The sequence below is a fragment of the Hypomesus nipponensis genome, chromosome 11, assembly GCF_054491055.1.
Source record: "Hypomesus nipponensis isolate SF chromosome 11, ASM5449105v1, whole genome shotgun sequence".
Taxonomy (NCBI): Eukaryota; Metazoa; Chordata; class Actinopteri; order Osmeriformes; family Osmeridae; genus Hypomesus; species Hypomesus nipponensis.
This window is the reverse complement of record NC_140371.1, coordinates 4,737,926-4,762,421: the sequence shown is the minus strand read 5'-3', so window position 1 is coordinate 4,762,421 and position 24,496 is coordinate 4,737,926. Positions and strand designations below refer to the sequence as shown.

The 24,496-nt window shown below is 42.8% G+C and overlaps 1 protein-coding gene across 1 annotated transcript in view; it reads left to right on the top strand.

Moving 5' to 3' along the window:
- The window catches only part of abcc2 (ATP binding cassette subfamily C member 2), a 49,954-nt gene extending 26,113 nt beyond the window's left edge, over positions 1-23,841 (top strand). Inside the window, exons 24-33 of the mRNA XM_084708923.1 lie at positions 4,232-4,386; positions 4,897-5,052; positions 6,741-6,940; positions 8,879-9,005; positions 10,135-10,236; positions 11,036-11,179; positions 12,004-12,162; positions 12,819-12,985; positions 18,194-18,388; positions 22,977-23,841. Coding sequence (XP_084565049.1) covers positions 4,232-4,386; positions 4,897-5,052; positions 6,741-6,940; positions 8,879-9,005; positions 10,135-10,236; positions 11,036-11,179; positions 12,004-12,162; positions 12,819-12,985; positions 18,194-18,388; positions 22,977-23,106 — 1,535 coding nt within the window. The 3' untranslated portion in view covers positions 23,107-23,841. The remainder of the gene's footprint in view (positions 1-4,231; positions 4,387-4,896; positions 5,053-6,740; positions 6,941-8,878; positions 9,006-10,134; positions 10,237-11,035; positions 11,180-12,003; positions 12,163-12,818; positions 12,986-18,193; positions 18,389-22,976) is intronic.
- Positions 23,842-24,496: the final 655 nt, after the last annotated feature.

The following is a 24,496-nucleotide window of genomic DNA, read 5'->3' as shown; positions in this document are numbered from 1 at the left end:
GCTGATGAGAGGTTTCAGGAAAACAATTCCACAGAACAATGCTTCACAATTCCTTAAGAACAACTACAATTACACCAGAATCTTGACCCTTACTTATCATTATGACTAGCAATGCTACAGTAAGTTGCACAATGAGAAGTGACAGCCATCAAGTTGAGGCTCAATCAAGTAACTCCATATTTTACCATATGAGAGGTGGGGGCAGGTTGATAGCCTTACAAGATCAGCCTTTATTCTTCTGCCCTAAGTACACCATCTCTTGGTCAAAATAGAAATTCAGCAAATTCAACTTTCAATATTCATATAGGTTATTGTTCCTACAATTAACATCACCTGTGACCATGCATCCTCTCGTAACTGGTGTTCCAGTAAATCTTTTTCGAGATTAGCCTTTATTCTTCTACCCTAAGTCGGCCTACACCATCTATTGGTCAGTTTTTGGCGCTTTCTTCATGAGGTGGAGTTTGTACAACTAATTTACTTGTAACTGGGTTTACATGAGATTACATTAGCTACATTTCACTGTTCCACATGCAAAATTCACCTGTCATTAAATGAACATCTCACTGTATACAGCATCCATCCATGCTCTGTTCAACAGGATCAGAATGTGAAAATCGTTTTTTTAATATGAATTATTCTCACAATAATTCCGCACAAGCCTGTAAATAAAAGTACATGGGGAGAGAACTACCAGTAGCTACCATACAAAATTCTCTGCATCCATTTCTGCGGCAGCAGTCAATGTCTCTTTGTCATCTTAATCATCATCTTTTGAAGAAAAGCATTCTGTTGATGGAAACTGCTTCTACAAATTGAAATAGGCACCAATTGATATTTACTTGGTATCATGGCGAATATGATTAAAACCAGGGTGACGTCGAGGCTACAATCACAAGCGTATAGCCTAAGCAAAATATGCTTTACCTGTTTGTAGTATGTTTTTACATTTAATGAAACAATGAACACTTTTTCTCCTGTAATATTAACTGACAGTGGGGTTAAATGTTCAATGTATGGACTGGCTATTGCATTCAAATGTATGCATTGACTCGGCACTACAATTGTATACGCCGCTACAGCCGTGTAGTTTTTTTTCCGGAATATGTGCTCAGATTGACCATAAACACAAAATAAAACGTATATCTAAAGTGTGGTGACCCTTACAAAAAAGAAGTATACTTCAAGTTTATTTTGTAAGTATACTTAGTATAAAAAGTATACTATTATCATGTTACTTAAAGTATACTAGCAGTGTACTTATTTATATACTTTTTTTGTACTAAGTAAACTGAATTGGCCCACTTTTTAGTTCATAAATACACTTTAAAGTACACTTGTAGTGTATTTCAAGGTTTACTTTTGAATACTGCAAAGTAGCCTGTGTAGTGCACTTTCAGTTCATCAAGTATTCTTCTTCAAGTACTTCAAAGTATACTTTGGAATACTCTAAAGTAGCCTGTGTAGTGCACTTTGAGTTCATGAAGTATACTTCCTAAAGAACCTCAAAGTATACTTTGCAATACTTTCAAGTGCACTTTCATTTAATGTATGTACGTCAACAAGTAAACTTCTAAATGTAATTTTACTATTAATTACTAATGTTAAAATAACCTCACAGGTTGTCCTCATAACATTCTTTAACATTCCATATTACTGCGCATCGAATATTTCAAATTGAAAAAGACGGCAAAGATGTCCATCTGGCTGTTGCGTGGCAACGATTTATGTAGGAACTATACTTTGTGGTAGCAGAAGAATGAAGGTTTATTATTAAACTATATAGTTTGTAATTGTTTTTATTGATGAAACCATATGAAATATTTGTAGTAACAGTTTTAGAAAAGCAATAAGCCCCGCGAGTCCGTGGTTTACGCTGATTGTAGAACAGGTAAGGGGGTTTTCTAACAACTCCCCTTACCTGTTCTAAAATCAGCGTAAACCACGGACTCGCGGGGCTTATTGCTTAAGTATAAGAGTATAGGGTTTCAGAATGTTTTAGCAGTAATTAAGGTTACAGCTTCAGTAACAAAAAAAGATTCAATGTGCAATGCATTTCATAGACATGAATAATTAGAATGAGATGGATCTAAAAAATGTAACCTGTATTGTACTTTAAAATTATTTTGACTGTTTTTGCTGTATAATAATAGAAAACGTACATCCTACTCCAGAAAAAATGTATACAATTTTCTGTTTCTAAGCATGCTTCTTAAAAGTACTTTATTGAGTATGTAGTGAAGAGCTTCAAATCTGCAGTAAACTATTATGAGGGCCCCGTTCTCACCAAGTGACTCAAGATCTGAGGCGTTTGAGGGGCCCATAAACATTTTAATACATTAGTAAATAATAGTAAAATTACATTTGGAAGTTTACTTGTTGACGTAAATACATTAAATGAAAGTGCACTTGAAAGTATTGCAAAGTATACTTAGAGGTTCTTTAGGAAGTATACTTCATGAACTCAAAGTGCACTACACAGGTTACTTTAGAGTATTCCAAAGTACACTTTGAAGTACTTGAGGAAGTATACTTGATGAACTGAAAGTGCACTACACAGGCTACTTTGCAGTATTTAAAAGTGAACAATTTTCTAAGCATACTTCTTAAAAGTATATCAAAAGTGAACTAAAAGTGTACCATATTTTAGTATACTTATAGTATACTTTAATATACTTATTTTTTGTAAGGGTTGCCATGGTGAATCCTAGTATCGGAGCTCCATAGATTGGTAGTATTCATGCACGCGCTAAACTCAGAGTTGCCTACTCTGAGTTGAGTTAACAAGTTCATATCATCTTTTCTGGAACCAAATTTTCTGAGTTTCCCATGTTAGAGTAACCCAACTCAGAGTTCAGGGTTAATCTCAGAGTTTGTTAAACCCGCTACCTGGAATACCCCCCAGCGGTCCTAAAAGCTCCTTCACATAGGTGTCAACAAATGGTCACCAGACCTTGCTTCTCCACCTATAGTCTTTGTCACACAGTACCTCCTTAAAACAACCAAACCCTTCTTAATCCTCAGCCCCAAGATAAGGGTCTTGTATGTTTACTCAGAGTTCAGATTTGGTGTTACGCTTTTCACCAAGGAATACTGAACACAGAATCATTCTTATACAGGATAACAGTTACGTCATCATTTTCCAACACTTAACCTACAGTATGCCAGCATGTCACTTACACCACACCCCTATCTAGACTTGAGTCAAGATAATCTTCTAACTCCTTTCCTGTCCCTCATCTCTGAGATTGTGTTGTGACAGTGAGGGGCTTGTGATTGGATGGGCAGGTGTGGGTTTGGCAATGTCAGTCACTGTTAGAGAAATAGTGAGGCATCATATTGAGCTGTCATACATCCCCAAAGTACCTGAGTCGGTAGAAGAATAATAAATAAAGATGTCCTGATTCTTCACAGAAATTTGATTTGTTCTAAATTGGTTCTTTATCCTGCTGGCTCTGCAAGCTGTGTTCTGTGGTCTTACTGTGTAGCAGGCTGTGATGGGGTTGTAGGAATAGGGTACACTTGATGCACACCATTCTCAAAGCATAAAGCTCTTACACCTAGATGAGTTTGAAAGTGTACACTCTATAAAGTTAGACTAAGGATCCTCCTAAACACAATAAAATACAATACAAGAAGTAATACAATTGAAGAAATACTCACTTTTCATTCACGCACAATAATTGTAAAACACTATGGCGATACACTAGACCAGTGGTTGTCAATCCTGGTCCTCGGGACCCCCTGCCCTGCATGTTTTTGAACATGTTTTATTTCCCTGCTCCAACACACCTGTTGCTTCGCGTCGTGCCTAACAACTCCCTTTACCTGTTCTAAAATCAGCGTAAACCACGGCCTCTTGGGGCTTATTGCTTAAATAACCAATCACAATCAAACTCAAATTTAAAATTACTTTGGGGCCTGTTCTACAGTAAGTGACCAACTGGGCAAGATATGAGGTAATTGGTTGGAGACAAAGTTAGTTGGACAGATGTCTCCACGTGTGAGAGAGAAAATTGATAGAGTCAACACCTCTGTCTCACCTGTCTCACCTTCTGACTGTCCGGCTCCCTCCCTCCCTCCCTCCCTCCCTCCCTCCCTCCCTCCCTCCCTCCCTCCCTCCCTCCCTCCCTCCCTCCCTCCCTCCCTCCCTCCCTCCCTCCCTCCCTCCCTCCCTCCCTCCCTCCCTCCCTCCCTCCCTCCCTCCCTCCCTCCCTCCCTCCCTCCCCAGGGTGTTTTGTGTTCCTGGGGACCCTCCTCCTGGCCAACGGCTCCATCTCTGCGTCTCGTGTCCTCCACTCCCGGCTGCTGTCCAACATCCTCCGAGTGCCCATGGTCTTCTTCGACACCACGCCATCCGGCAGGGTGGTCAACCGCTTCGCCAAGGTAGCGGCCAGCCGGTGCAAACCTTGCACACAACCAACATCACTTCATTGTAAATAGTGCACTGACAAAAATGTAACCGCAACATGATACAACTGAGTCTAATAAACTATATGGCTCAATTATACATAAACAACACCATCCATGCTAACCCTAAACCCCTGAGACAGGCTATCCCATCAGTCAAAAAGTAAAAGATCATTGAGTGGGAAATTATTTTATTGAAATCCATCCAATAGGCCCTAATCTATGACTTACATCTAAGTAAGGAGCTTTTCGTACCCATTGAACGTTAATGGGATCTTTTGTTTGGGCTCATTTTGATCTCAGAGGGACATCGCTTCTGTTCTGGTTCAGTGCGAGGGGATTAAAGTAACACTGGCTGATCACTGGCTCCCAGCAGAGCATCTTTTTGTGGTGTGAATTAGAATATGACATATCTCCCATTCTCTCCACACCTGCCTTGTTCCTGAGGGAAGCATTGTTAATAACATCACGTCCTGTTTGGCTCAGGACATGTTCACCGTGGATGAAGCAATCCCCAACTCCTTCCGCTCCTGGATCCTGTGCCTTCTGGGCGTGATCGGAACCCTCTTTGTCATCTGCCTCGCGACGCCCTACTTCACCATTGTCATCATCCCTTTGGCCGTCGTCTACTACTTTGTGCAGGTGAGAGACAAGGGGGGGGGAAGTGAAAGAAGAGGGAGAAGAGAGGTGAAGAGCAGAAGGAGAGGGCCAGGGGGGTACAGAAGAGGGGGGTTAGAGGAGAGGGGGACTAAGGAGAAGAGGGAATGGGTAAAGGGGAGAAAGAACGGAGAAGACGGGCCAAGGAAAATAGAGAGAATGAAAGAAATGGAAAATTGACAAATATTTTTGTTTAAACACACTATATATCACATAGTGATTGTGAGTTGAGTGATGGAAAGAGTTTTGTGAGAGATAAGAGTTGAGTGAAGAAGAGAGTTGGCTGATGGAGAGGATTGAATGAAGGAGAGAGTTGAATGAATGACAGTCGAGTGAAGGACAGTTGCGTGAAAGAGAACGTTGAAAGAAGGAGAGTTGTAAGCGGGTGAGCACTAGCTCTGTATTATCTTTGTGTTCATCCGCGTGTGTCAGCCAGAACACCCTAAAGGCCACTGTGCCCCGGGCATGTAAAAAAAACAACCTGAGAGGGTTTACTTCACTATTATCTTTCTTAATTCGTCCTCGTTGTGTGCATCTGACTGCATGTGTACGTGTGTCTGTGTGTGTGTGGTCTCCTATAGAAAGGATAACAAAAATACAATGAAGAATAGTACAACACGTACGTCCATATGCAGTCACTATGCAGTGCATTATCGACTTACTTCAAACAATAATCATAAACTAAGAAATAACTAAATACATTCAATTATTACTTTGCCGTTCTTTGTAGACATTGCACTCTACATGCCAGATTCGCGGGTCTGGTGAGCCGAGGGCTGAAAACTAACGTGCGGGAAGTCGGATATCATCAGCTGTCACTAGAGGAGTATCGGAGCTCCTACCTTACAAACTCGCTAAGAAAGAATATATAACTTCCTAAACACAATAAAATACAATACAAGAAGTAATACAATTGAAGAAATACTCACTTTTCATTCACGCACAATAATTGTAAAACACTATGGCGATACACTAGACCAGTGGTTCTCAATCCTGGTCCTCGGGACCCCCTGCCCTGCATGTTTTTGAACATGTTTTATTTCCCTGCTCCAACACACCTGTTGCTTCGCGTCGTGCCTAACAACTCCCTTTACCTGTTCTAAAATCAGCGTAAACCACGGCCTCTTGGGGCTTATTGCTTAAATAACCAATCACCATCAAACTCAAATTTAAAATTACTTTGGGGCCTGTTCTACAGTAAGTGACCAACTGGGCAAGATATGAGGTAATTGGTTGGAACACAAAGTTAGTTGGACAGATGTCTCCACGTGTGAGAGAGAAAATTGATAGAGTCAACACCTCTGTCTCATTATCCCTTTATTTCACCACTCCATCCCCTCGAATGCCCTCTTTCCATTCTACTCTCTCATCTGTCCTCTTTCTGTTCTCACTTCCTCTCCTCTTCACCTCCTCTCCTCCTCCTCTCTCCTTCACCCCTCCTGTCCTCTTCTCCATCCCGTCCTCCTACCATCCTTGCTTCTCTTCCACTCCTCTCCTTCCCCTCTCCTCCCGCCCTCTCCCCATTCGCCCCTCTTCTCCCCCACCCCTCCTCTCCTCCATCCCCTGCTTCTTTGAACCCTGCTTTGCTTTGTCTTCCACCCCCTTCGCCCCTGTCCTCTCCTCTGCCCCTCCTCCACCCCTTCTCCTCCCTCTCCCTTTTCCCCTCGCTGCAGCGTTTCTACGTGGCGACCTCCCGCCAGCTGCGTCGTCTGGACTCGGTGTCTCGCTCGCCCGTCTACTCTCACTTCGGGGAGACGGTGTCAGGCCTGTCGGTCATCCGGGCATACGGACACCAGGACCGCTTCCTCCAGCACAACGAGAAGACCATCGACGAGAACCTGAAAAGTGTCTATCCGTGGATAGTCTCCAACAGGTCTGAGTCAACACACGCGCACACACACACTCCCACGCACACACACGCTCCTACTCACACACAGACACACACACTCATGCACAGACACATTCAGGCACAAACACACAAACACATACACTCCCACACACTACCACCACACACATACACAGCCAAAGACGCCCAAACATATACACAAAAAATCACACACATACCGTACATACTTAGTGTCGTAGAATTTTAGGTTGTATGTGTTTTAACTGTGGTTGAATTGTAAGCTCCTTTGTTCATTGAAAAGGAACACACTTTGACCAGCTTCCAGCTTGCATGAAAGGAGATAGATCAAGAGGTGGTGAAGGGTGTAGGGGGGATGTTTGTCTGTTCTGCGATATCGGCTAACCTGTGGGGAGGTTGACACTTGGGGGGGGGGCATTTTGTAAAGCCCTTTATTTATGACTTTTGAGCTAATGGGTTAGTTTGACTGGAGAGGGAAATTTGGAGATACAAAGTCTAGGTGACCTAGGGCCCTATCTTGCAGCCAGCGAAATTGACATTGAACACCGACGCATGTGTCATTCCTATTTTGCACCCAACGCAAATCAGACTTTTCCCTCCACAGACGCACGTCGGTAAATTAGGGAATGAACTTGCGCTCCCGGGGGCAGTTCAGCGAAAAGAGGAGGTGTGGTCCAGCGCAAACGTTCCCTGGTGCTATTTAGCAGTTTCAGAAAACAATTCCGTCACAGACCAGGAAAAACGAAGTCTAAAGTCAGTGGCACGTTATTTTTAGGTATATTTATTTATCAAGAAGCTCACAGAGTTGTCAGGTTCAAAGAAGGTTCAATGGTTTATTTCTTGCAAGGAAGCAAGTCTGTGTCGATACAGAGTTGCTTAAAGCTTTACAGTAATAGGCAGTTCTTATACACATGGTTCAAAACATGTTACAGGATGGAGACGAGACTTCCTGCCCCCCCATGTGGAGGTGAGAGTCTGTGACCTTTGGATGACACTGCTATACCTGCTCTTCATACATAGCCTGGCTGACAGCCCAATTTAGCCCCGCCCACAAAAAAATGTGGTCAAGAAGTTGGGTCTGGGGTAGCTCGGTTGCGTAAAAACTATACCTGAACAGGAGCTGTTCGGACCAATCAAATTGTCAGGGCGGGCTTTACGATGATGGACAGATGATCAACAGTAACGTAATCAACCACGTCACCAAAGAGCCCTTGGGTTGAATTTGTTTCCAACAAACAACATATTACGTTGCTCTGATTGGTTGTAGGTCTGTTCAATTGAGCAAAGAGGCATTTGTTTTACGAGTTCAGTTGAAACACGCCCCATAGTCACAGCCCAACGGACAGTTATCAGACTCATTCTGACTAGAATTATGAGTATGACAACGTCAGGCTACTTCTTACATGCAATTGGCTAAACATTTTAGCAAACCATGAAGTTTAAGACAAATAGGAACGTTCCTTGGTTGTCTCTCTTTCGCTTAATCATATTGAGGTGCAGTGCTTCTCTCCCTAAGAACAAAAATGTCATACACAGCAGTATTCTTTTCAGACTGTACAACAATGTTGCCCAAACATTCCCAACAGTTATTCGGATGCTATTTTAAGGGTGCATGCTTGGCCATAATGTAGGGTATGCACAACGCGCATACACTTTGCTTCTCTCAACTACACATTCGCAACAGTTTCCATTTTTTGCAAATCATACATAATTGCAGGGAAAATATTCCCACAGAGGGAAATCACTGTGGATGTGGATGAAAATATGAAAAAAGGCATCGGCTAAATCTAGCGTACACATTTACCCAAATTATTTCGTTTTTGGGCATGCGTTGATGAGAAGCAGCTGTATGACGTTTTCCTGATCAAACATCCATTGTGGAGAAGAATGTAACCCATGCCTATATTGAATAACTGTGCGTGTGTGTGTGTGTGTGTGTGTGTCCAGGTGGTTGGCCATTCGTCTGGAGTTCCTGGGGAATCTGGTGGTGTTCTTCTCTGCACTGTTTGCAGTGATCTCCAGAGACTCTCTGGACAGCGGTCTGGTTGGCCTCTCTATCTCATACGCTCTCAATGTGAGTCTGACTATACAATCACACACACACACACACACACACACACACACACTGGAGCAACCTCACTGAGGGCCTCATTTACTAACATTGCGACCGCATCTTAATTTGCGCCATTGCCCAACCGCACAAAGCGGACAGTGTATTTCTGCATTTTGCGTGGTATTTATCAAACCACATCCTCCTCGGGCAATCAGCGTCCATTAGTGTTAATTAGCGCTCCGTTAAAAGACGGGAAAAGTCGCCTGCATGTTACAGCCACCATGGGTGATTCGGGGAAAAGAAAAAAAAAAGTTCAGCGTACAGGAGCTAGAAATATACACACCCACTTTCCCTTATACCCTCCCAGCAGCGGTAATATGCATTTATACGGTGTTGTGTCTTTACCCGCTATTTCACCCCTGAAATGGGCACATTCCTGTTCGTAAATGAGGCCCTGAGACCCATAAAAGGCAGAAAAAAAACTCAGGAAGGTAAAAACTAGCATGGCCTTCATCAAAGTGTCAGTCATCCAGGGTGAGGGGGATGACAGAACTATTTAGGTGGAGAGCAGGAGTCGGGCTGTGACCTGACCTGTCAGCTTGACTGGTTGCGTCCTGGTCTCCATCCAGTCGTGCCCTGGCTGGCCTTTTGTTGTGCAGGAGACTGACAAGGAAAGGAGCCAATCAGGGCCTCAATTACCCCTGGAGCTTGACGTCTGGGAGAGTTGCTTCTCACAGGGGGTTTGAGCTCTGGCTCGTGGCGCTGTCCCCGGCTGCCACGACACGCACACACACCCCGCGTACACACACACCCCGCGTACACACAGACACACACCCCTCGTACACACGCACACGCACACACACACTCCGCGTACACACACACCCCACGTACACACACACACCCCGCGTACACACACACACACACCCCTCATACACACACACACCCCGCGCACACACACACACCCCTCGTACACACACACACCCCGCGTGCACACACACCCCGCGTGCACACACACCCCGCGTACACACACACACACACCCCTCGTACACACACACACCCCGCGCACACACACACACACACACCCTGCGTACACACACACATGATGATGATGATGATGACACTATATGACCTTTGACCCATCATCCTCCAGGTGACACAGACACTGAACTGGCTGGTGAGGATGACCTCAGAGCTGGAGACAAACATTGTTGCTGTGGAGAGAGTTAGCGAGTACACCGAGATAGACAATGAGGTGAGAAAGAAAAAAGCGTAAGCATTTTCAGAGGTGTGTGTGTGTGTGTGTGTGTGGTGTGTGTGTGTGAGTGAGAGAGAGATACTGTACACTCTTGCCTAAACCTAAGTACAACCAGCTGTGTAGATCAAAGATAACCAGTAAGAGACCAACATGTATTCCGTTCCATCCTCTGAAAATATCTCACCTTCATATTCACCAGATTCAAGGAAAGGATTTGAGAATAATTTTTCTCCTATAATTCTTGTACCTCAGTTTGTACTTCAAGTGTCATAAATGCAGAGACCAGGGTCTTATCTCTTTATTTGGAATGGCATTGTAACCTAGCAACAGGTGTAGCGACCTGGGGATGAAGGCTGGAGTTTATGGACTGGGGCGTTGGAGCTACATATACAGATCTGACAGGCTTGTGGTTAGAGGCTGGCAGATGGAGGCTGGCGGCTTTGTTACATAGGCTAGGTAATGAGGGCTGGGGCTAGGTTATGGAGGCTAGGGGCTTGGTTATGAAGGCAAGGGGTGAGGTTATGGAGGTTGGATAGTCATTGTACAGATTTGGAATTGGTTCATTATTATATTTTGCATGTGAGCACCACTCCCTGCAGAGTTTGTGTGGAACATTGGGAGAGCTCCACAGGGTTCTATCTGAGCTTACGTCACCTGCCACAGACAGGTGCACAGGTCTGAGAGAAAGTGAGACCTTGTCTCATCCAACGCGGTCACAAGTTCAATACTGGCGGCCTCATGAATCTCACTCGATGACCTCCCTGTGTGTGTGTGTTGTGTGTGTGTGTGTGTGTAGGCTGCCTGGGTGACAGACATCAGACCGGATGAGAAGTGGCCTGAGGCTGGGAGGCTGCGCTTTGAGAACTTCAAGGTCCGCTACCGACCTGAACTGGACTTGGTTCTGCATGGCATTACCTGTGACATCGACAGCACTGAGAAGGTAGGTGTGTGTGGGGGTGTAAATGTGCGTGTGCATCTGTTTCCTACACAGTCAAATGGGAGCAACACTGTCCTTTGTTGTCCTGAACAGTCCAAATAAGAGTCTTCAACTGCAGGAGTTTCTTCTGACAGAGGATGTAAGGTTGTTCTGTAAAAGCAAGCTTTACCTCTAAGCCTATCTATGAGTGCAATCAGCTGTTAAGATGGAGTCATGTGCTTCAGATCGTCTGCCTTTGCTGAATGGGCAGACTTGTAGAATGACTCATACAGGAGGGAGATGAATAGATAGATGGAATTTCTGTAGAGATGGACAGAAGGATGGATACTTTGAAGAACAAGATCAGATGCCAAATGTGGCAATCCATCAAATAAAAATGTAATTTGAAATAGGACCCTCCTAATTTCAGTTAATTTAATGATTTCACATAATTTGCATGTGATTTTGCCTCAAAACAGTTTTGACAAGTCACACTACTGTGTCTATTGTAAACTGTAAACTGTGGGCCTGGTACCCAGGATTCAATTTTACACACTGCTCCGACCAAAAGTATGCGAGTTCTACTGGATGTTTTAGAACAACTGTGGTCTGGAGCCCTTGCACCCCAAGTCTACCTGAACATCAGCCACCAGACTCTGCCCCAAAATGTTTTGAAAGTTTGAATTTTGGATAAAAAGTGTCTGCCAAATAGATACATCATTAATCTGCTCTCGCCCATCATTTAATGGAGATGGCCCCATGTAATGGATCAAATTGTTGGTTTTTGTTTTCTGAAGATGTATGCTTACATGAGGGCTCTCCAACTCTCCCCCCCCCCCCCCCCCCAGATTGGCATCGTGGGTCGGACCGGAGCAGGGAAGTCCAGTCTCACCAACTGCCTGTTCAGGATCATCGAGGCAGCAGAGGGACGGATCCTCATTGACGGCATGGACATCTCTACCCTGGGGCTTCACGACCTGAGGAGCAGACTCACCATCATACCACAGGTACACATACACACACATAGTCACACACTCACACACATACTCATACACACACACACATTCACACTCACCATCATACCACAGGTTCACACACACACACACACACAGTCACACACACACACACACACATAGTCACACACACAGTCACACACACACACATAGTCACACACGCACACACACACACACACACACGTAGTCACACACACACACACATTCACACATAGTCACACACATTCACACTCACATCATACCACAGGTAACTAACACACACACACACACACCATCATACCACAGGGAACTAACACACACACACACAAACACACAACATCATAGCACAGATACACGAAAGGACACTGCAGGTTATTAGCTGAAAGAAGCTAATTACTGTGTATGCACTCATGTCATAGAAATCCAGCTCTTCTGATCAAACGTAACAGTCATTTAACTCATGGTTTTGAACTAAAAGTGTACTCTCCATATTTAAGTATACTTTAATATACTTCTTTTTTGTAAGGGAATACACACACATATTAAAAAGTCAGCCAAAAAGGGAAAAATTAAATCCACCCACACACACATGCATACAAATACATGCGCACAGACATGACAACATGCACCTACACAAACACACCCACTTACCTGCTTATGCTCCTGTGTAGGACCCAGTTTTGTTCTCAGGAAGCTTGAGGATGAACCTGGACCCGTTTGAGAGCGTCAGTGACGAGGACATCTGGCGCGTGCTGGAGCTGTCCCACCTGAAGGACTACGTGGGGGCACTGGAGGAGGGACTGTACCATGAGGTCTCAGAGGGGGGGGAGAACCTCAGGTACGTCAACATCAACACATTGAGGGGGGGGGGGGGCGGGGACGATTGTTCATGCCTCTTATAGCATGAAGTGTAAGCAGGAGCTAGATTCCAGTATACATGGGTCAGACATGTCTTACTCACTTTTTCAAAACAGTAAATCTCACCCCTAGCCTGGCTCTGCCGTCCTACGTACTTCCGCTCAATTTGGATTTTGCTTCTGTACTAGGTCTCGGAGCTCGGCCCTGAAGTCAAATTCCAGAAACAATTTTTTTGTAGGTCCAATCAGCGAACAGAAGGGGTGGCTGAGAACGACGTTAATGTTGTGCACTAGTTTGAGTAGTTCAGTAATGGCGGCGGAGAAAGAGGCGAGCCGAATATCCGTAGGTTAAAGCCGGAGCAAGAACATTCCTTGCTGAGTTTTGTTGGTGGCCATGATGTTGTGGCCCTCCTCCCCACGGGGTTCAGGAAAAGTTTGATTTTCCAGCTACGGCAGCTAGCTCTGTTACAGTAGTGGTGAAGGAGTTGGCTGAGGCGAACGCTTGCGATTGGTTATGGCAAATCAGCGTGGCTCTGGGCGGATCCAATAGTTTTAAACTTCAACAGAGGACCCGCCTTCAAGGAAGTTAACGTTTGTCATGGAGAGATCCCAGACCTTCTGTACAAATGAAATGTACGAGGGTCTGGTTAGGACCAGGCTTTCTCTCCCCCACACACACAATAAAATTCTATTGAATAGCCACATCCTCCCATCCATATTTGAAGACGAACCTACGCTCCTGGGTGGAAGATCACTCACTACTCCCTGACCACGAATGGCCCATGTACGCCCATAGGTGGCGCTTTAAGCCACGCCCAAAGTCTACGCGGTGTTCACTCCATTCCTCCATTATGCCTGAAAATTGGTATACATGCCTTATTTCTCATGTGGAACAAAAAAACCTAAAGGACCCATAAGGTCCACCATGATAGATTTAGCTGTACAGTGAAAACTTTTTGTCAGGGTTTTTCATGTGTAGGATACGTCTTTATATAGACCAATTATTTGTTTGTAAACATTCGGGATGCGCGCGAGATGTGGTTGCAGAAAACCAGGAAAGTATAGCATTTTAAATGGCAAAAGGACCACACGGATAATACAAATAATTAGATTTAAAAAGACCAAAAAGGTAGAGGAGGACGGCATTAAAGAGAGAAAGCGATTACCCATTGATCTGTCGAATAATAATTTTGTTTGGATCACGAAAGTCTTGAAATTTGAGTGAGAATGTCAACGGGTACAGACTTCATTGTTGAGCGGCAACCATGTCTTCACATCATGTCACAAAGTTCATAATTTTACAGTTTTACAGTCAATTCTACATCTAAAAAGTCGAGCATGGCAGCTTTCAAGAGATATGGGAAGTCTGCTTTAAGCCAGCTGGTCCGATTATTTTTCTGATTTGTTTAAACTGGCAATCTGAGTGAGACTGCATCCCCGTTACACTGTTTTGACGTTAGCCTCAGTCAGACTCGCTCACTGGCAGTGTTCACAATGCTGTATTTCACTCCATTTTACACCAGAAACGTCAGGGAGGACTCCCTAATGTAGATACGAGCCTGATGAACATATATAGCCAGCATCTCGGATTTCTTTAACCGAGCCTGTTTCATTTGTCAATTGCCTGAGAAAGCGACCTCCATTTGCCTGGCTCGTTTTGCCCGATCACTTTGTCAGGCTATTTAAGGGTATCGGGGTCAAGTGACTTTTGTGCATAGACAAGTGAAATGTTAATGTATTTGTCCAAAGGCCAAGAGCCTCAAAAAGTTAATGTCAAGCCCTGCAATCCAGTGGCCAGAGATATATGATGACCTGATCGACACTCTAAGTGTAATAGACCCAGGAGAAGTTAGTCTTTTGCAACCGACATGCGCAGTTGAGCCTGCTTGACAGTTGTGTGATGTAGGGTGATAATTGGTCTATAAGGTGATTAGGAATAAGGTATGAAATACAAAATGACTGCATAAAGTTTATTTATGCAAATGTCCACATTACCTCAATATCTATGTTAATAATGCAAATGCTTTTGACTGATGATTTTACAAACCCAACAGACTTTAAGAAGACATTACTCTGAAGTACCATCCACAATTTTCCCTTTGATATGTCAAAAGATGGATTAGAGCTGCTTAAATTCTGTTGCAAAGCTTACCAAAGCTGCCCTGCCCTTTCTATTCATAAAAACTCAACAGTACATTTACATGTATTCATTTAGCAGACACTTTTATCCAAAGTGACTTCCAAGAGAGAGCTTTACAAAGTGCATAGGTCACTGATAATAACAACAAGTTAGCCCCAAAGCATTGCGGGTAGCCAAAACAAGAAGCACACATTGTGAACAACCAAAAAATAAGTACCAAAGGGAAGAACCATAAGAGCATGTAGTTAAGTAAGTTACAATTAAACAACATGAATCTTTAAGTGCAAGTGTACCTGTAGAAAAAGCAAACAACAGTGACAATAAAAATAAGATTAACTAAAATATAATATTTTGCAGCGAATACAACAGTTTAAATCAGTTACTACTAGCCAACAAGAGCAACAAGTCTCTAAGCAAGAGTCATTGTGATCCTTAAGGAAACCAGTATCGGGTTCAGCAAACCATTCCTAAGTACCGTTGTACTCCCGGAACAAGTGCGTCTTAAACCTTCTCTTGAAGGTGGAGAGACAGTCTGTGTCTCTGATGGAGGTGGGTAGTTGGTTCCACCACTGGGGGGCCAGGCAGGAGAAGAGCTTGTGTTGGGACCGGGCGGTCTTGAGCGGTGGGACCACCAGGCGGTTGTCTGAAGAAGACCGTAGGTGGCGGGTGGGCGTGTAAGGCTGCAGGAGAGACTTGATGTAGTCGGGTGCAGTCCCGTTCACTGCTCGGAAGGTCAGTACCAGGGTCTTGAACCTGATGCGGGCCGTGATGGTACAGTACATGCGTAGCAGGGAGAATTGAGAGGCTGCCTCGCAAACGCATTCCATTCAGCCTGTTGTTGTTTGCCAAGCATGAAGTAATTTAACTTGTCACTTGTAACTTGACATAGCATGTCTTCTTTGAACAGCATTGAACATCTATGTGGGCACAGTATGTCACACACGCGTACACGGATCCACATCCGCCGACCTGTCCTGTTCATTCATTGTGTCAACATGGTGTTGAGGACACCAACAGGTGTCACATGACACAGTTCAAACGCAACCAAAACAGGATCAAACAAGGAAATGGTAAAGACAGTTGGTGTGCAGTCGGTGACAGACACCTTTGAGGTCGTTATGTACGTGGCATATTCGATGTGGTGGAAGGAGCTGTGCATTGAGAGGAGGAACAGCCTTTCCTAATTACATTCCTGTACATTTACTGCTGCTAGATTCCATTCGGGTTCTCCACAAAAAGTCCTCTTGTGTACTTGCTGCCATTATGCAGGTGCCTGAAGCCTTTCACAGATCGCTCATGTTGACTACTGTGTGCTCTTTTTGTGGATACACTTCTACACACGCACACAGAGACTCATACATTAATCATCATACAAAACACGCTTCAAAGTTGTCACTTTCAAAAGGGTGACATTTTGACGCCATCAGGCCAAGATGTCTGAAAGTTGGTCTGCCTTCCTTATTGCTCATGGGGAACAAAAAAAGTCTAAGAACCCATAATAGCAGCAGCATGGATTTTTCTCTACAGTGACAATTTGTGAATAATTTCAAAAATGCCTTAAAATCAGCCATTGCTCCAATTGTTTTGAAATGTTGTGTACATGTATGAAATACATGTACACAAACAACACAAGCAACCTTTAGTCTACGAACAGCAGCTGGGGTTTTCAATTGTAAATTGATGAAGAAAAAAAAAATATATACATTTGAATACCCCAGCTGCTGTCTATAGACTAAAGGTTGGTGTGAATTACTTTGATAGTTGAATGCAAACAACTGCTTAGAATAGTAATGAATGATGCCGGTAATGGAACATGAATTAGCTGATTAGTACAAGCCTGTTGTCTTCATACATAAACACAAGTAATTACGTACTGGTCAGAACTAGCATGTCCTCTATATAGTAATGGACCAACCAGAGGAAGAATGGAGCCATGAGTGACATGTTGCGTTGCCACAGATACAGAGCATCAAGTTGAACCAGGTTGGGAACTGTGGTAGTGAAACTGTGGGATTGTACAATAAAGTTCACAGGATTGACCAATTATAACCTGTAAATCGCAAAGGCTCCTGTTGTTAATACAACAAGGCACATTCTAGATGTTGTGATGCACTGTGTGTTGTTGCACTGTGTGACGTTGTGTCCAGATAATCTGTTAATGTTCGGTTTACATAAGGTTAAGAAGATGAAGAAAACATTTTATTTTTCATCAAGGAGTTTGTCAAAGCACCCAATTAATTTGAATTAATCAATTCTCGTCTGACCTTTTCTCATTAGCCATTTGTGCCGACAGGGGCTGTTTTAGTGTTTATTTCTAGCTAGTCCCGAGATCATTCATGTGCAAAAGCGTCCATTCATCCCTTCACAACCCCTCCACTTTCATCCCTCCATCTATCCTGCCCCCTATCCCTCCATCCATCTGTCCATCTCTCCTTCACCATCCATCCCTCTATCCATCTGTCCAGCTCCCCTCCACTATCAATCCATCCATCCTTTCATCTGTCCATACCCCATCCATCCATCCTTTCATCTGTCCATACCCCATCCATCCATCCCCCTGCCATCTCTCTATCACCTATCACCTATCTATAGAACATCCACTTGCACACTGCCACCAGGGGCAAATTATTATAAAAAAGATTATCACACTGTCATTAGTGTGAATCCACTGTGTATAGATTCCCTTATATCCATGCTGTTCCATCAATATAGTCACATTAAATTTCACACGTACGTATTTACTGCTGCTAGATCTCCAGTGGGGTGTTTTGTGAAATGTGTGTGTGTACAGGGTGTGTGGGAGTGTGTGCAATGTGCCTTTGTGTGTGCCATCAACATAAAAATGCTTCCTGTTTTTATAACACTTCAACCTTATGCTAGAATATAAAAAAATAAAAATAAAAATTATAGGGGAAAATACGCAATGCTTACAACAGCCCCTTTTCACCAGAGCGTGCCACATATATCGATATGCCAAGAGCGTGCGTACGTGCAATAATACGCGTCTAATTTTGCTTCATATCAACACCCTACCCCCCCCCCCCTTCAGTGTTGGTCAGAGACAGCTGCTGTGCTTGGCCCGGGCATTGCTGAGGAAGAGTCGTATCCTGATCCTGGACGAGGCGACAGCGGCTGTGGACCTGGAGACAGACGACCTGATCCAGACCACCATCCGCAGGGAGTTCTCCCACTGCACCGTGCTGACCATAGCCCACCGCCTCCACAGCATCCTGGACAGCAGCAGGTACTCCAGAAGCCTCACCGCCCTCCCGATCCTTCTGTTTCTTTTCTCAACAACTTATTTCTTTATCATCGTCATCATCATCCTTCTCTCTCTCTCTCTCTCTCTCTCTCTCTCTCTCTCTCTCTCTCTCTCTCTCGCTCTCTCTCTCCAGTTCTCTCTGTCGCTCCCTTTGTCTGTCACTCTCTCTGTCTCCCCCTCTCTTTCTTTTCCTTGTCTGTTTCTCCATCTTTACGTTCAATTCGCTTTTTTGCATCAAAGAACAAATTTTCCTATTGCCAAACCAACAGTGGGATTACAGAAAAATTATAAAAGTATTATCCGCATAAATCACAGCCACATACATATACTCAAACACACACACAGACACACACCAAAAATACTCAAACATGAGGGAGGAGGAGGAGGGGGGTATGAGGGAGGGAGGAGGAGGAGGGGGGAGGGAGGGAGGTGCTGTGATTCTGTAAATACATGTAACATCATTACACAAGTATACAACTGCGATTGACATTTACAATTGAAATCATTCACCACACCTATATGGATAGATACAGATAAGTACATCTGGAATGCAGACTTCCTTTACACTAATTTCCAGAAATTCTATATTTTACAGGAACATATTATACAGTGCACCATGATATCATGTAACAACAATGTGTGTATGAAGTCAAACAAAAAAACATGACATGTTGGCCTTGTTGGCCTTACCTAATTAGGTAAGACATGTTTTCAACACCATTCTTGAATTATTCATCCAATTTTGTGATTTGGAGGAAACAGCTTTGTCTAAAGTTGTTGTACCATTTTTTTGCTGTGAGAAGTTTGATTTCTACTTCTCTGTGACTTAAAGTTTCAATACCCAGGTCCTGTTCACTGAGTCAGCAAATACTACAGCTATATACAAAAAATATATAGTTTTTTGTAGCTTTTCATCTGATTTGATTGTAATTTGCCTATACTTTTGATTCAAAGCCAGATAGCAGTATTCATTGTTGAGTTTGTGCCATGCGTTTCCAATGAGTGCCTTCGTTTTGTGTTTGTTGTTTTGTTTTGGATTCATCGAGTGGCTGCTGTCTCAAGACTCTGAGCAGAGCCTGAGAACTTGTTGCCTGAGAGGACTCTCACCTGGTTTCATCATATTAGGGCATTGAGCACTCACTCCCAATATAGCTCTGCAGGTTTTGTTTTTGTGTGGAACTCTTAATATGTTTTACAGAGTTCAGCTTGCATGGTTTCCAGTGGTTGTTTCTCCCATTTGGCACATCAGGAATGTGTGTGTGGGCCCCAGACTTCACAGACATTTTGTGCAATTGACCCATTTTCCTCAATATGGCGCAATGGGTTTTATAACAGATTCAATCATTTTTAGAAGTCTAAATTGCAGTGTAAATCTGTTTTTTTTGTATTTTTGACATGTATTATCAGTGCCTAAGTCTAACTAAATCTGTGCACCAGATCTAGCTGTTTCTGTCGTCACTCCTTGGTTGGGGATAAAAGCACAAGATCATCTGCAAATAAAAGGCATTTTACTTCTGTGTCGAGTAGAGGGATACCATGTCCTGTAGACCATTTCAGTTCCCTCACCAGTGCATTTATGAAGACATTGAAGAGGGTGGGAGCCCTGATATTTATGTTGATAATTTTTAAGGCTACTGATGACATAAGGGGCTGGTTGGATGTTGCTCATCTCGCTGATTGGTGAGACTTGTTGTGAAGGGTTCAATTGGTTTGGGAGGACTTGGATGGTCAATTACATGTTGCGGAGGTTGTATTGCAGGACAGGGCCTGTCTGTTCAGTGGGAGGGGCCTCTTCAGTCTTGTGACGCTCGCTTTCTTGCACCAGCTTTTTAACTTCCTCTCACAGCACAGTCATCTGGGCCCGCTAGCACTTCCTTTAGTGTGAACAGATCTCTCTCTGGAGACCGTCCTTCCTAGGATTCTCTGGACTTGGTAAAGGGCACAATGTTCTGGTCATTGTGTGCTCATTCTGACATGTCTGGATTGTGTTAAATAGTTGTCTCTATAACAGTTCTATTTCTATCCTGGTGAACCTCTCCGTCATGTTCATGAAAGATATGTTTGAGAGATCTCTTCATCGCTCTTTTTCAAGACAAGGAGATAACGTCCTCATTTCTACCTCTGGGATGCACTTGTGAGGAATACCCAGTTCTGGCTCAAAGTCGTCTGTGGTGTGGGGTCTGTTTTGTGGCCAGCAGTAGGTAGATTTTTCTGCTTTTTTAGATTAATCTATTGCATTACTTGGTACTTTGTTTTTCAACAAATTAAACATATTTTTATATTCCTGGATACTAGAGTAGTTTCCTTGAATTGAAACTGTCCCATTGGAGTGGATATTGATATGTTGATATGCAGATGTTTGCCTGCAAACTGAGTCTTCATATAGGGTAATCTAGCAGGATTGGCAAATGCCTCTCTCTTTGTAGTTTGGATTTATGGCATATATTTAGATTTGAACAGAATCTGATATTTCTTGCTGCTGTTGTTGGAAACAATCGTGACCTGCCTTTCTCTGTCCCCATCTGTTTCTCTCTTTTACTTCTCTTTCAGTCATTGTCTGTGTCTCCATTTCTCTCTCTCTCTCTCTCTCTCTCTCTCTCTCTCTCGCATTCACACACCCACACAAACACACACATATACACAAACACACAGTGCTGGTTCCCAAGTGCATGCTTAACCCATTTGCCAGAGACCACCTCAGAAACTCCCAGAGGATCTTATGGCAGCTGCTTTACCATTTCTCTGAAGAATTGAAATGACAGTTGGAGTCTAGCTGGCCTTGTGTGCACTTGAATAAAGATGAAAGGAAAGATAGGGGTGTTTGGAAGAGCAGAATAATGCCATACTACACATACTGTGTAACAGGTAGGCTGCTGAGATAGTGGTGGGGTTTGGATTACAAAACTGTCTAAATGATGCAATTGGAAAATAAATTATATGGTTGTGTGTGTGTATTGGGTAACAGTGTATGTAGCATAACATTTAATTTATGTAAACTTGATTCATTTTATCTTCTTTTTACCTTTTAGGATTTTACCCTCTGCTCCTACCAGGGACGTTGTTAAGCCTATTGGGGGGAAGCCCCCCTAAAATGTTCTTCAGCCCTCCTAAATAATTTGGCATTAGTGGCTGTAAAAAATATACATATTTTTTTTTAACTAATTTGTAAAATGTATTTAAAACTACAGAGCAAACTTTTATCGCTTTGGATAAAAGTGTCTGCTAAATGAATAAATGTAAATGTCTCTCAGTAAACAGTACAAGCAGCCTACAGTCGCTGAATGTTAGCACAGCCACATAGACAATCTTTTCGTTTGAAACGCTCAAAACATGTTGTCCCTTAGGCTGCAGTAGTCAATCTAAGTCTGGCGTAGACTTCCCTCTTGCTATTAACTCATTCTTTGAATAAAATCGAGCCTTGGGAAATTCCTGAACTCTGTGATAGGCAGACACCGCTGCTGTCATTTTGACATTTGTTAGTTTCATATTCGACATTTGTCTCACAATCGGAAGACGCAACTTTGCAGCATCGCGTTAGGGACCGGGTGAAAACTACCCATACAATTTTGAAAAAATTTAGACTTTTATAATATTTTTTGGAACATAAAACCTCAAACAGACACCAGAGTATCTCAACAATCTCTGGTATACGTCCACCGCCTTTACCTTTAGTTTCAAATAAAATTATAGAAAATCACTCTTTGAAAATAGCATTAACCTTCCCAAATCGTAACTTTTTTTTCAAAATGGTGTCAAAAAATCTTAAATATACACCAGATTATTCAATAAAGTCTGGCCTACTTCCTCAACCTTTCTATTTTCAATACAGTTTTAAACAAAACTCAAATAAATTGCTTATTTTGGAAAATAGCATTAAATCCACGCTAATAATTCTGAAGATTTTCTGCGCTGTAAATTTGCACTGTCAGTTTTGCTTTTGAATAAAGGGTTGGAAATTAATGCTTAAAAAAAAATCTGATTCATCGATTAATCGAAAAACAGAATCGACAGATCAATCGATTATTAAAATAATCGTTAGTCGCAGCCCTAGATTCATATATGCATTTCACATTCGGTTGGTCCATTGTCACAGAATTTAAATAGCCTGGACTTTCCCTAACTTTCTCCCATCCAGTGCCCATGTGAGGCCTTGTGGCCCAGCTGCACAGGTTATACTGAGTTTAAGGACATAATTCTGTCCCCTAATGTCTGGCGCTTGTAGTTCTCAATATCTGGGCTTTGTAGTCCTTCATGGGAGAGGCTGACACACACACACTTCTCTCTGTTGCACTCAAACTCTATCTATCTGGTTTTCCACATTTGGCCTCTATGTCTTCTATGTTTTAGTGGTAATACTAATCAGTCAACAGCTTTGCATCTGGTTTTCAGTAACATAGCATATAAAAGTAAAAAGGTGATTAAGAGGTTCATCCTCAATCATATAATCCATAACCATTTCTCCATCGTCATAATTACAGCAGTGTGATGTTTTTTTTACAACACTCCTACCATTCTCCAAATCCTCCTCTCTTCTCTTCCCCTCCTCATCTCCTCTTCTCCTCTCTTTCAGAGTGATGGTGCTGGATGCGGGTAAGATTGTAGAGTTTGATTCCCCTGCCAGCCTCTTTGAGAAGCAAGGACATTTCTATGCAATGGCAAAGGATGCTGGGATAAATTCCATCGACTACACAACACTGTGATGAAACTTGGACAGTTGTACATGCTTTGGACAGCATCGCCACAATGCAAACATTTCATGGGACCAGTGGAAGATGCAGTAGAATACAGAACAATATTTCACCTATAGCTACTAAAGAATATACATTTGCTTGCAAGCTAATGGTAACCAATTCATTGTCTCTAAATACAAGTGAAATATGCACATTTTAGTACAAAAACCAACATGTAATGCAAACATGCAGTTTTATACAGGTGAAATTCTATATAATGATAACCAACCATGTTTAAGACAGCTCTTCTGGTCTCATGTTGGAGTTTACTGGCTTTCTGTTCAGAATATTTATGGTACACTTACATGTGATCTTGCAAGAACCTTTACTGTAATGCATATTTACATTACATTTAGTCATTTAGCAGACACTCTTATCCAGAGCGACTTACAGTAAGTACAGAGACATTCTCCCCGAGGCATGTAGGGTGAAGTGCCTTGCCCAAGGACACAACATCATTTGGCACGGTCGGTAATCGAAATGGCAACCTTCTGATTAATAGCCCGAGTCCCTGACCGCTCAGCCATCTGACCCATCCAAGTTGTTGATGTTTTTTAAATCTACAAAATTGTAAAAAAAAGTATTGTTATTGTTTGATATTGTGATTTTTGGAACTATCTGACAATGTATGCACTGGTAAGATCAAACAAAGTGGTATTGTACACTATTTTAATTTATATAAATAAATGAATGCTTTCAGTTTTATTCTGCCTTTGAAGATGAGTATGTATTGATGAATGCCAGTTGATCCTGTGCTCCTATCAAAGCGAGCTGTATCTATTTGAATTAGATGGACAGTATGAAGTTTTGAGACCCCATTGAAGTGTACAAAGATAACCAAGCATCCTCCAGAACTTGTATCAATGTTGGTTATGACCACCTGTAGAGAAAAAGACAGCGATTTTGATTGCCTTGTTCCGGTGACTTTCCTCTAGGCAAGATAATTTATTCTGGGTTTCAGTGATGTCAGCGTGGGAAGAGGCACGGTCCCTGTGGATTTTAATCCACCTCCATATCATCAATCCCATCATGCACACTCCACACATCTTATTAATCAAGGGACCCAGTGAGACAGGTGCTGTTGAGACAAGGCAGTGAGTCAGGCTTTTTAGAAGACATTTTAGAGACCCTGACTTTTCCTTTGGTGGAAACAGGGTAGAGTTGTGGCTAATTGATGGGGGAATATTTTGATTTGTGGGCAGTGTCCAGCTAATGTACTGTCTTTTCTGTATTAGCTAACTCTGTTGCGGTTGGCATGAGAAAGGGTGAATGCAGGGATTGTCTACAGTTGTGTTTACATTTTGCAATTGTGCGATCCTTCTGTCACTCACCCAGCTCTAAGGCTGTGACAAAACATGCA